Source organism: Diuraphis noxia, unplaced genomic scaffold (assembly GCF_037042655.1).
Source record: "Diuraphis noxia isolate RWA-SAM2 unplaced genomic scaffold, SU_Dnox_SAM2 contig0002, whole genome shotgun sequence".
Taxonomy (NCBI): domain Eukaryota; kingdom Metazoa; phylum Arthropoda; class Insecta; order Hemiptera; family Aphididae; genus Diuraphis; species Diuraphis noxia.
In genome coordinates this window covers 30,747,638-30,761,642 of record NW_028301712.1, presented here as the reverse complement: position 1 = coordinate 30,761,642, position 14,005 = coordinate 30,747,638, and the positions used below count along the sequence as shown (strand labels likewise).

General features: G+C 26.5%; 1 protein-coding gene across 5 annotated transcripts in view; it reads left to right on the top strand.

The window, feature by feature from the left end:
• Positions 1-14,005, top strand: part of LOC107163278 (PFTAIRE-interacting factor 1A) — a 54,274-nt gene that overhangs the window by 25,944 nt on the left and 14,325 nt on the right. For all 5 annotated transcript variants that reach the window (XM_089219058.1, XM_089219057.1, XM_089219056.1 and 2 more), the window contains one exon: positions 4,582-4,647. In XM_089219058.1, the coding sequence (XP_089075184.1) occupies positions 4,582-4,647 (66 nt within the window). The remainder of the gene's footprint in view (positions 1-4,581; positions 4,648-14,005) is intronic.

Here is a 14,005-nt window from a genome sequence, read left to right as displayed (position 1 = left end):
CGAATTTAATTAAATTTAATTAAATGCAAAAATGTTTATAGGTACCTAGGTACAATGATTTTTATTATAGTTTATAGTTTATACCTATTTATGCGTTTGATATTATTTTATTTAAACGTTTAGTGATGTAAAATGTTAATTAAACTCTAATACCATTTGAACTCCAGTTGTATATTAGGAAAGCATATTATTTTAAACAATATTCAATTTTGAAAAGTTTTAATATAATGTTAGATAATACTTGATTTTGATTTTTTGTAAACAAATGGACTTTTATTGTTGAATAACATCAAGTTCTGAGATGCCCGTATGTTATTTCTTAAATTAATAGCTCGTTGACTAATAAACAGTGTTTTTGACATCTGATGGCATTAGAAAGTCGAATACGCAAGGGGAAAGCTCAGACCATGTGACATTATGAAATAATGAGAACTGTTAACATACCTGCGGCACTTCCTACGCCCGCGGACAATAAAACATGCTAAAACTATAAATAGTAACTGTTATGGATATAAAAGAACTCGATATCCGTTATATGGCGTGATATATTACTGCATTATGTAGCAGACACCAAACTAAAAATATCCTCGAAGCACAATTTTCGAATATTCAAATCTTTTATTCCGAACTATCGATATATGAACCTTAGTCTGTATACTATATAATTTATATCCGCTGGTCCTTAATGCAAACACAAAATATATGAGATATTTAAAGTACCTACCTAATGAGATAATCAAATTAAACGATTTCACTTTTACCTTTGTACGTAAATTATATAATATATCCTTCGTCGGTAGTCAGTACATTTTTATAATATATTATTTTCCATTGTACCAACTTTCGAAGTGTGAGTTGGTTTTTCGAATTCCATCACTTTTCAATCACTTGATACAACTAGATACCCTGTACCTACTTATTACATTTTTAAGTGGACATTGTCGTATTCTAAAGTTGATTCGCGGCGAGTAGGATTTTACTGTTTTCATACGATTTTCAGAAAACAAATCGATTCAAATGTGTTTTAATTTGTAAATGCAAAGTATATTGCAGTAGTTGATTAAACATATCTTATATGTAATGTTTTCTGTGCTCACTATTGGGTCCAATTAATAATACCTAATTTAAAAAATTGGAAATCTTTGTGTTTTATACTTCGTCATTTTTATTGAAATCTAAATCTAACAAACGACTTCGTATATATTACATTTTGACAAATTTACAATAAAATTGTCATTAAAGACATTAAATTACAGTTTTCAGATGAGTAATGTGTTTATACTTTGTTAATATCTATACTGGTCAGCGGCAATGTTAGTGATAATATGGTATATAACGCGTGCGTACCTTTGTATTGACCAAGTAGTATGGTATTATGTATTCGTGTTCAAAATATAAAATGTGTGATGCTTCCGCGCTACAGAACAGACATCATCAGCTCACATCTAATAGATATTTAATCAAAGTAAAAATATGATATAACGCCGCCACTACCGTAAGAACATTATAGGTATACCAGTGCAGACTAGTGAGGTATATTGATCTTAGATTTTTTAATAAACTGCAAAGCAATAATGTGTGATAGAATAAAACATTATCCGCCATTAATAGTAATTTAATCATTATCGGAAACGCGTTTACGATAGTTTCGTGTCGTTACCTCGTTAATTACGTTCCATCACGAGAACGTGCCCTTAATTGGTTGTAATGTTTAATTACTCATTAACCGCTGTGTACCGTCATTATTATCCGGTGAACTTTTTTCTCTCCAAACACGCACAAGTGTGATTTCTACATTTCCCTTGTCACTGTTTGAAAAAAAAATAGCTATATATCAAACATATAATATATATAATATAATATAGATGCGTATGTATAAATCATTCCACTCAAATAATCGCTAAACATTTTCACTCTTATGTGCATGTAGAATTCGCAATAAAGCAAAATCACAGACAATTTATTAACTAAAAATATAAATGAGATTAACAATAACATTTTTTTTTCTAGCACTAGCATGTATAATTATTTATGTATATTATGTACCACGTTACCTATTATATCCACATAATATAATTGATATGACAAATACAATGATCGTGAACAAATATTATGTATTATAGTGCTCTCAGAACTCAATGTATTAGAGAAACACATAAATAGAATATAAAATTGTATAAGGGATTAAGGAATCATTAAAATAATTTCAAGTTTGATTTTAAATTTAAACTTTTATACAATAAAATGTTTGTAGATTTTAATTTTAAACTACGCTAAACTATAATACGGGTGATTCTTTTATCAAACAACACTCATTATTTCAAAAACTATTGACTTTTTTCAATTTTTTTTTCTTCAAAAATTTTAGAACCATCTTGTTCTAGAATTATATATTTTTTTTAAATATTTTCACCCTTATATTTATCAGGTTAACCATTATCAACTTTTGATTTTCAAATGACAACCTATACTTAAAATTTCATAAACTTAAAAGGCTATTTTTTCAATGAATTTTCACGTTTAAATTTTCATTTTTCGTTCATTCCGTTTACAAGATATAGCCTCCCAAAGTTGGGTGGTTTTGGGTGGTGTTTGTGTGTTATAGGTGTGTATGTTAGGTGGTATTTACACACAATCGCCTTATAAGTTTTGTTTGATAAAAGAATCACTCTGTATAGTGTATATATAATATATACAATAAAGTTTACCACAGTCATTCCTCATATTATATGTTCTGACATTGTTATCATGATGATATATTACGCTAAAAGCTTAAAATATTATTTAATATGATATGTAGGTATAACAATACATACTTATATATAATGTCCCATTAATAAGACCAAAAAATATAATCTGTTTAAAATAATTTTTTTCTAAATTATTACTATCCCCGTTGGATATTAAATGCTAATACTTTATATAATAAACTATAATTGTTTCTTAATTCCATAGAACAAAATTAAGCTATTTGTTTAATTAATGTTTGTAAACTTAAATAACTTTAAAAGAATTTTCAATCGAATATAAAATAACATTTCTTTAAAATCTAAATGACCTATTTTAACTCTCCACGAATTTAATATAGTACAAACTTACTAAATCCATAAAAAAAAAAGAATATTTGTATCTATATTTATATTATAAAATAGATAAAGTTATTTAAATTTCTAAATTTTTTTAAACTATTCAGTAAAAATATGAAAGGCAATTTTATTTTCGTTTATCGATAAACTATAACTCACCAAATTGTGAGCCATATTATAATATTTAATTATGTTAATTTAATAATCCCGTCTTTAAATATTAGATCTATTTTTAAACTTTTATAAATTTAAATTTAAGTGAACTATTATTATTATTATCTATTCGTACTTTTTACTGTTTATTACATCTTATACGTCTTACATAGGTACCTTATATTAATAATTGTGTTTTACAGTGATTGCTCCCATGAATAAAATATTATCTAATTATTTTAAGACCAAAAAAAAACTATTAACTAACTGTCTTTTGAAATGAGAAATAAATATACACTGTTATTCGGTAAATAATTCGGTAATTAATTTGATGGGAAAAGTTTATATAAATTATTTCAGATTCCTTGTAGGGTTTGTAAAACGAATAATATACTGATCACTACACATATGTACAAGACCATTTGAATTTTATTTTTTATTTATTCATCGTTAAGCATCAACAACTATGGTTATTAGCTTACAACAATAAAAATATTAGTTATATAACGACAAATACACAGAATTTAATACTTTAATTTATTAATAGTTTTTCGGTAAAAAATAAAAAATAATTTTAATACTAATATATCGAGGTGAAGATTATAATTCACTTTTTTTTTGTGTCATACATTTAGAATTTTTATTAATCTAGCAAATCATTTCGATATAGGTAATCATAATTATAGGTTTATGAAATATTAATATATTATATGATTATATATTTACACTAATAAACCTTTAATCCACACAAAAAAAACGGTATATTTCATTTTCTAGTGCTAAAATTATATAACATTATTTGATACAAAATATATAGTCAATAATCGGCTGGTACGTAGTATATGTAGGTAGTAGATACCAATAATTTTTTTTAATTATATGTTTAGTGGTTCGAGTGCTTCTTAGGGGGGCTTTTGGACCTGCAGACTGGAGTACAGGAACCCGGTTATTTTAGGAGCCCGTTGAAATGAATTTGTAATTTTTGAAATTTTGAATTTTTATAAAAAACTTATATTTCATTTTAAATAATATTTTATGACCATGATGTATATTATAAGTTAATAAGTACAAAAATCTTGTTAATTTTACTACCATGTATAATATAATATTATTGTCCAGCTGTAATAGTTGATACTAAAAGATAATAATAAAAAAAAAGTAAAAAATCGTGTATTGGATGTTTTTATCACTTGTAATTTATTGTATTTTATTGGAAGTTTTGTTCAAGGCTTGCAAAAACGTTTGGTACAAGAGTTTAAAATTTGATATGGGGGAAAGGATGCTGGCAATACCTTACCACTAATAACCATACTCAAATGTTAATTTATTTTTTTGTTTATAGATGATCAAAGATACTGTCGAAGATTTGTCACTTACGAGTAAAAACTCGAGTAGAGTCAAAGACCTGGTGAGTAACTTTTTGCTTTCTTAAAAAAGTAAGGGGAGAATGTTATTATTTGGGTTACATAGGTTACAACAATAAGTCGTTGCCTTATGCTTCCGGTGATTTGTAATTAAAACCCGGTTTTCACAAGCATTATTATGTTGGTCGGATTCATTAAAACTGATAAAAGATAACGCTAGAAGGTCTGTTCCCGATAAGAACAATAAAAAAGAACAACAACGACAGTCGGTAACTACAAACAGAATTGTGTCAGTGCACTGGTTTTCATTTAGTCACACATTTTAATCAAAAATAATAATTAATAATTATATGAATATATGTAATATTATTCTAACAACATTCATATTGTTAAATTTACTGGTAGTCATGATGTAATAATATTATAGTAGGTACCATAGTTGTACCTGGGCGTATAATAATACTATAACTACTTGCGGATAGTTAATATTTATAGAATATAATAATGATAATTATAATATGGTATTTGAATGATTGAATCTGATGTACATTTCCATGCATTCGATAACCATAACCGATACAACAATTAAAGACGATGAAAAGCTTAAATATCTCGTCGATGAATTCAATTTATTCACATATTGTATTGTGTATGGGTACTTTTACCATAACTTTCATAATGGGTGTATTTAACTCGTCGTACGTGTCAACACGTCATACAATATTATGCTAAATATGAACTACGGTCAGTGAGTATATTATCATAATAATATTAATATAGTAACATATTAAAATATTTTGATTCGTAGATTAATATTTTATTCATACATTTCTCGGTTACATAATAATAATAATAATAATAACTGTACTAATGTTTACTAAGTATGTTCATTATAAATAATAAAAAATTGAAGACAAGGGGTTCCAATTATTTTAACCTTGATAAATTGAAATTTATAACATAATTTGTTAGATAGGTTTCAAACAATATAGTTTTAAATAATATCTAGCTTATTCTGTATTTCTGTTTATAACTCACAATCATAATCGATGAAGTATATAATATACAAATTACCCAACTATTTCACCAAGCTATTATTATTATAGCCTATTGGTACTTGATAATTATTAGTATAAAAAAAAAAAAAAAAAAAAAAAAAATGAAAAATAGTTTATTTCACTCAATACAATACTAATTAAATAATACGTTTGAGACCGCATGAAGAAATCAAGAATTAGTTAGGTAGGTACTATAATTTATTATACATTTATTGCTTAATATGATTAATACGAGTGATAATTTATGAAGTCTTTGTCATTGATATTTGATATTAATAAATAATTTATTATATTTACTTTCTAGTTTTTAGCATAGTATATTTATATATATATATATATATATATATATTGTAGTAGGTATTATACATGACAATATAATATTATTATTTATTCATTATAAATAAACTTTATAAGAGTTTTATTATCAAGTATGTAGTTATTATGTTCAAATAAAATATATTCATGTCGACTTTGAAGATTAAAACAAACCAATAAAATCTCAAAAGTCAAAAAAAAAAATATATGAAATAAAATATTAAGTATAATATATGTAGGTATGGATGGTATGTTATATAATATAAAAATCTCATAAAAGTTCTCTCATTCGATACGTATTTTTTTTTTCTTAACACTATATTTTTTTAAATAATATAGATACGTATTTTATATTATTATTTATTTATAGGTATGTATTTCAATAACCTACTAAGCTTAATGACTTATGAAGAAGGATTCAAAGGATAATGGCATAATTTTTTTTCAATGTTTCGCATTCTAATGATTGTGAATAAAATCCAATTTGTATGTAATACAATATTTAATTAGACCCATTCTGATCAATTTTATTTGATACTCTCACACGCTTGCATAAATTCTATACGGCTGAATTTATCAATAGGTAATAATATTGTTATTATTATTATTTTTTTTTTATTATTATAGTGGAAACCCACAGAAACATAGGCCATTGGGTGTTGGGTAGTACAGTAGGAGTTATTTTTGTAGATTTTCAAGTTGGTAGGGTTGTGACACGCTATATAATATTATTATATATGGCAGAAATCTGAAGTCACTGACACTTTGATATAATATTAATCATAAGTATTATGTACACAATAAAGATTTAAATCTTAATATTCATATAAGTGTTTTACTTTAATAACATTGAAAAATATTTTTTTACGTTTTAACTTAAATTGATAAACGCTTCTCCGTATACATCAAACCATATTCTACGTATAAATTGTAACTTAAAAACAATTCACGACGAAGACAAATGTTTCTATTTCTATTGAAATTTTCATACCTAAGCGTCTATTTTCCGATACAACTCAACTCATCAAGAACATAATACCAAACACCCACATAACATTATACTTATTACGTCAACGATATATTTTGTAAAAGGTAAATTAAAAATTTTCTACTAAAAATAAAAAATTAAGTTTTAACTTATTGTTATCCATTAGGTATCTATATAGTTATAAGTTATAACCTATACTTACTTTACTGCGCAATTTCAAAATAACGGCCCACCCAACGATCTCTACATTGTATTAATACCTATCATCACCATTTATAAGTAATATTATAATTTATATCTTTATAAATTTAAATGTTGAAGCAGATCTATAGAAATAATATTCTAGGGAAAATATCACAAAAGTATAGACTGCAGTGAATGTTCAACACGTTTAAGATGTTCCCTTATGTATTCCCTATAGGTATATATGAGTTTATTTTGCATAAAATACTGTTATATCATTATAGTTTAATATGTAGGTACACGATGTAGGACGTATAGGTACCTGCAATATTTATAAGTGTCAAATACATTATTTAAATTACAGTTTAGGTTATGACGTGATGTAGAAGTCAAAATTGTGGTTTTATAAATATAATCAATTAAGCTTCTATAATATTCATCTTATACCTATTTTATAGAATTTATACAAATATGCATAATATATTAATTAGTAAAAGAGTTCGATAAAGAAAAAAAAGTAATAATAATTATTCGAAATAACATGCTAAATAGTAAATAATAATCTTTATAGTCGAATTCATGTTTATATTAACGTGAGTAATAATGTTTTTTAATAAAATTAGCAACAAATTTAACTTTTATAATTATTTTTATTATAATGCTATGATGATAATTTATACCTAACTAAAATGTACGAATCATGAATATTTTCCGCTATAAAGTTTAAATGTTAACGTGTGACAGTTGTAATAGGTACGATGGTCATAGACTATAGTTATATATTTTGTTAGAGATTTCATCTAAATAAAAAATGATTTGGGGGTGAAGTGGCCTGGCGGATTAAGACGTCGGATTCAACGCGCACCGTCGTCGGTTCGAATCCCGGTCATGGGTGGCATAGCTTTCCGGGCAGTTCATCTTGTCTGGAAAGACAGGCCGCCGCCTCCCACCCGGCCATGGCAGAAACCTACTTGTGCCCATTCGAAATTCTGCTAAAACATCCACGAGTACCAAAACCAACAGTTCCCTCCTCGACAGTTCCACAGGCTAATGGCCCTTGTCGTCGAAGCCTCAACTCCCAATAAAATAAAAAAATGATTTACCTCATCTACTTATATATAAAGGTTGTTAAAAACCTATTATTATAATCAATCGGGAATATCTAATATTTCTTTCACTCATTTTATTTTGTGTTTAAAAACTTTATGTAAATAACGAAGTAAATATTGTATTTGCATCAACCTTCAAGTAGGTAGTCGGTGCGGCGATAAACATTATAATATTTTTCTTATTTAGGTACCTACCTATACTGGCTATACTTATACGTCAACTAAACGAACCAAAACTCTAATTGTATCAACTTTCAAGTAGTTATTTGGTGCATTGCGGATAACAATAAACATTATAATGTTTAGGTATCTATACTTATCCGTTATATTAATATGGTGTGTCTTAACTCTTAAGTACACTCGTGTACTTATTCCATATTGTAATATTTGACGAGGACCACAATCTAAATAAGGTCTATTTTTTCGGAAACTTGTGCAATATACAACAAACAATTGTTATTTGTTACACCATAATCATAACGTATTATACTATTATATTATACCCATTGTTGCCTTAATAGTCGCTAATAGTAATTTTTGGACTTTGGAGACAATGTACGTATACGGTTCTACAATATATTATGATGTTATATATTTAACCCATAATATCCATCGCTCTCGGCGTCACGAAATATCCGTCCAGCCACCGTTTATAGTGTTTATACTACCCACACCTGCTTTATAAACTCAACATCAATAATTATTATTATAACAAAAATACCAAAAATATAATATATTAATATTTTATTATACGTCTTACGCCTATTATTATATTATAAAAATATATATAAATACGTGTATTACGTATCTATGTGTACTAAGTATTTGTGTGAAAGGTGAAGGTTATACAATTTTTATATGGACAGAGAATATTATTTTGAAAGTCATTAACGGTATTGGAAGTTCAAGAATGCATATTATTGTACCGCGTACCTATATACCATCATGCGTGTGCGAGTTGTAAACTTATTATAATAATGTTGTATCGTTGGGAACTAGAAAAATAGGTACGATAACAATAATAATAAAAATAATAATAAACACACACACCCGTCATCAGCCTGCTTATAATATTTTTTCTGCTTGCACTCCGGAACAGGCTGAAGCTACTTTCTCCCGCCGCCGCCGAAGCTGTTTGTACTTTCACTGATACGCGCACACACGCGCCATACGCACACCCAGTCGTGTTTTACGCTTATTGTGTATATACACACGGTTTAATAATAATAATGTAATTATTGTATTAATATTACGACGATAACTCCGTCCCTAAACCCCAGGCTGACGACGAACCGGTTACGTTTGAGCCTATACGGTCACCGTCGTTGTCAGGAATAAAATAATATATTTAAAATATTGTATATTATTATTAATATTATTGCTAATTTTCATCACGAGAGAAATAATAACGTATAAAAAGCGAAGCGATAATGATTATTCGGTTAGGATATTGAAGTTCGTTCAACCTAAATGTAGTATCATCGTACTATACCGTTATAATAGTATTATTTGTTTGTGTGGTCACTGTTTATTACTTTACCAACATAAACAACAAAACAACAACAACAAATATGCGAACAAATTAATTAGTTTTCTCCAAATCATAATACATAATATTATCGCCTTTCGGATGAATATTCCGGGTTTTACACAATGCACTCTCAACTAACAAGTATACCTACTTGAGACTATATTACGTGAGCTACCTATAAATAAAATTCTAGTTGCACCTATATAATTGGTTTTTTGGTCAGAAATTATCAAAGTGTGTTGTAGACGATATTTATTTATTATTATAATTATTAGAGTCCTGCAATATATTTGTAAATGCAACAATTAGAAGCTTTTGGTCTAGGGCTTTACATATTTTCATGTTTATGCAACAATATTTCATTTCTGGTATAATATAACTTATGAACACACTTATGCATATTGCACATATCATGCTATTATGCAACTAATAATAACATGCTAGTATGCTACACAGTACACATCATGTCAAACACTATTTAAAACAAACAGTAAAAAACAAACTATTTGTATTAATATATAGCTATATTATAAAATAACAGTTATCCTTATCTATTATTTAAAATATTATTATTCAACGTTCCATTGTCTTAATTTTAACTAAAAAATAAAATAATAACATGACACAATGAAAGTTGTAACACAATCGTTGATGATTTTCTAGCGCTAAAGTCACTGTTATTATCATATTGGTCATATTGTATCCGTGTGTTGTTTCAATTTTTTTATAATAATTTGAGTGCCTTCAAAATATTGTGAACACCCAAAGGAGTCTCTGGATGAAAAATTTTGAATACCTCAATCATAACATACAATATAAATTATGCATATAGGTAGTAGGTACAATATGAAGAATACACATTTTGCTTTTAATTTGCCGTTTCGAACATATTCTTCGTGCTTATAGTAGATTATAGAATTACAAAATATTTGTCTTTTATAGTATTGAAATGAAATTTCTTTAATTAAATTTTTCAAATATTATAAAAACATATGAAAGTTTGATTTTATAAAATGTTTCAGTTCCATAAATAATTTATTTAGCCATCATTAAAAGGTATTTTTTAATTCTTAATAACTTACATTATTTATACATTAATATACCACAACGCTGTGTAGATTTCTCATCGAAGATAGGTTGAAATAGTTTAATTGCTTAAGATAAATCACAACATTAATTTAAAGCTGTATACAAATATTCAGTCTCCTAGTTAAATTGAAATTAATCACGAACTTATATTATCTATATGTAAAACACAATTCCCGAAAAAAATTAATTGCAAACATTAAAAATTGTATATTTATTTTATTATTTTTACTAGATATCTCAAATGTGTATTTTTAATTCACTGATCAATCAAATAAAATAACATAGAGACACACTTTTGTCTTTAGTGTATATATATCATTAGTCATTAGGTAATAATACAGTTAGATTAAGTTTCCTTAGGTATAATTTTCTTAAAATTTGTAGTTTTTCTTTTTTTATTTAAAACTTAAAACCATAATCATTATAATTATATAATGAAATCGTTAATAAATGCAAATTTAAGTTTTTTTTTTCTTTAAGTTTTAACTCTTAACTCTAATAAGTATTAAAATCAATATGACCAACTAGAAATAATTAAAAAAAATTCTATTAAATAGGTTAAGGAGATTAAACATTTTGTAATTTTATCCTAAATCGTATATTTTATAATACCTACATATTTTTTACAAAGTGATTTGATGTTACACATATATTATTTTAAATGATGTTAGCTATATTTACTGGGTAATAATATTTTATATGAATTTGGTAGTTATTAACCTTTTAGAATAATATAATAGATATTTACCACTTCTTTAGGTCACATGTGGTTGTGTCAGACTATTATATATATATTATACTCGGTATATTACGAAATTTACAAATTACAACTTTAAATTATCATTTTATTGCATTTTTTTTTAGGTATAATCCAGTATTACTAGTATTCTTATAACGATTGTAAGCCTTATAGTAGTGTGTTATATCTAAATCGACTAAATGACTTTATTACGTCATTATAATAGTTAACATCTATGTTATATGTAATTATTGAACGTTTTTGGGTAAAAACTAAATAAAAAATTTAAAATTAAAATTTTGATTTTACCGGTTTGAAAAAATATAATATTATTATGTTGGTTTTGTTACTTATATAATATATTTATTATTTTTTCTAAAATATAGTTAATACTATAAGCCTTATTTCGCCAACAGTGTTTCTAGTGTAAGTACTTATAAGGGTTAACTTTTTTGAATGTAAGTATAAGTATCAATGTTTCGTAATGTTCTCATGCGGGCGACCTTACAAAATTTTGAAAACTTGTTGAAAATTCTGGAATGTGGTCATTCGAACTCTAGACAACTGCACGTTAGAGAATTTAATTATTAAAGCATTTATAGAAGCCATAAAATGTCTCAACTAATATTATAGTTATTCATTTTTATTACATTTTTTATGTATAATATATAAGTATATGTATATAGAATTCTATATTGAAACTGAGTGTATTCAAGCTTGCGTAGTATATACCTTTTACATTTAATAGCAGCATGTATGTTCATTTTTTTCTCCTTAACTATAATAATAATGATAATAATAATAATAATAATATGTAATTTACGTTTAAGACGTTATCAAAGTATGTTATGGATTAAAAATAAAAATAAATAGTTGACAATCTTAACATAAAAATTAATAATGAATTACAACAGTATCTATATATGGATATAAATCCCGACGTGTGACATAACATAAATCTTATATTTTATGATTCATTTTTAAAAACAATCAACGAATTATTAGCACTTTGCTCAAGACGTTCATAGAATTTCCACCCATATCAGTATATGTAGTACTTAGATTTTTTTGTAGTAGTAGATATTTATTGCTTTGACCTCCTTCGTTTGTTTTCTCGGAGTGTATATAGCATACACGGTACACACAGCACTGTCCATTAATCAGTCGAAACGAATTGGCGGATTTCCTGTGGGGAATAGGCGTGTTCACCTGTCAAATTTGTGTGATTTCATACATGACTCATCTGCTTATGAATAAAGGCCAACAAATGTCAAATCCAAGTAGAATAAATTGTGAACGTTTATTTTATTTTTTAGTCTCTGCAACCTGCAAAGACGTATTTCAATTCATTTTCTAATACATTAGACATTACTCATTACTCATTACCACACGCTTTTATTAAAAAAAAAATAATAATAGTAATAATAACAATAATAATATTAATAAAATAAGTACAGTGTTCTTGCTTACACCTTTAAATAGTATGTAAATATTTAGCTCACGGATGATCAATTACGGTTGCGAGATTTTGACTTTTTATTTATTTATTGGTTTGTTTCTATTTTATTGAAATAAAACTACAATCTGTATATTTTTTTGTACAATAAGTAGGTTTGATAAGTGATATGGAGTTAACATGAAGCTTAAGATTACGGAGATTACCCAATGGTAACACCCGATAAATTGACAATAATAACAGTGAATACATATATATTTTAAAGCTTGAGAAATGTTATTACTTGGTAGTAACACCAAAATTTGACTTAAGAAAAAATTGTCATCAATATAAATCTCATATCTATATTTACTTTATTTGTGTCTGTAATTGTTCTCAAAAGTTAATATGCATAATTACTTTTATTATATCACATAATATGTTAATATTATGTACAAGTATTAATCTATGTTTTATTATTTATTGATAATGAATAAAATAGTATATATAATTATAATACCTAGTGTTTATACTTTTGAATGTGTATTGTGTACACAGTACACATTCACAAGTATAAATAAGTTAGATGCCTATAATTATAGCTGTAATGCTCTAACGAGTCTAACGCATCAACATTTCAAGAGATTTATCATTACGATGAGTGTGTGGGCGGGGAAGGGGAAGATAAATCTAATTTCCATTGCCTTCTGTAGTTTTCTGTGGTATAAGCATTAAAGTATTTTGATTAAAAATTATGAAACGATAAACGGTACATTAAACAGGCTGACATGCAACACCATGCAGGTGGGTTGATCGACCGCGGTAAACAGGTGTCGAAATTAATTAGTTGGTCCAATTTGACCGTGCGCCGGGTGCCAAATATATAGGTATACTAGAATTGAGGTGGAGGTAAAACGTGATCCGGTCGGAGGTGAAAGTGTATTCTGTATGAGTG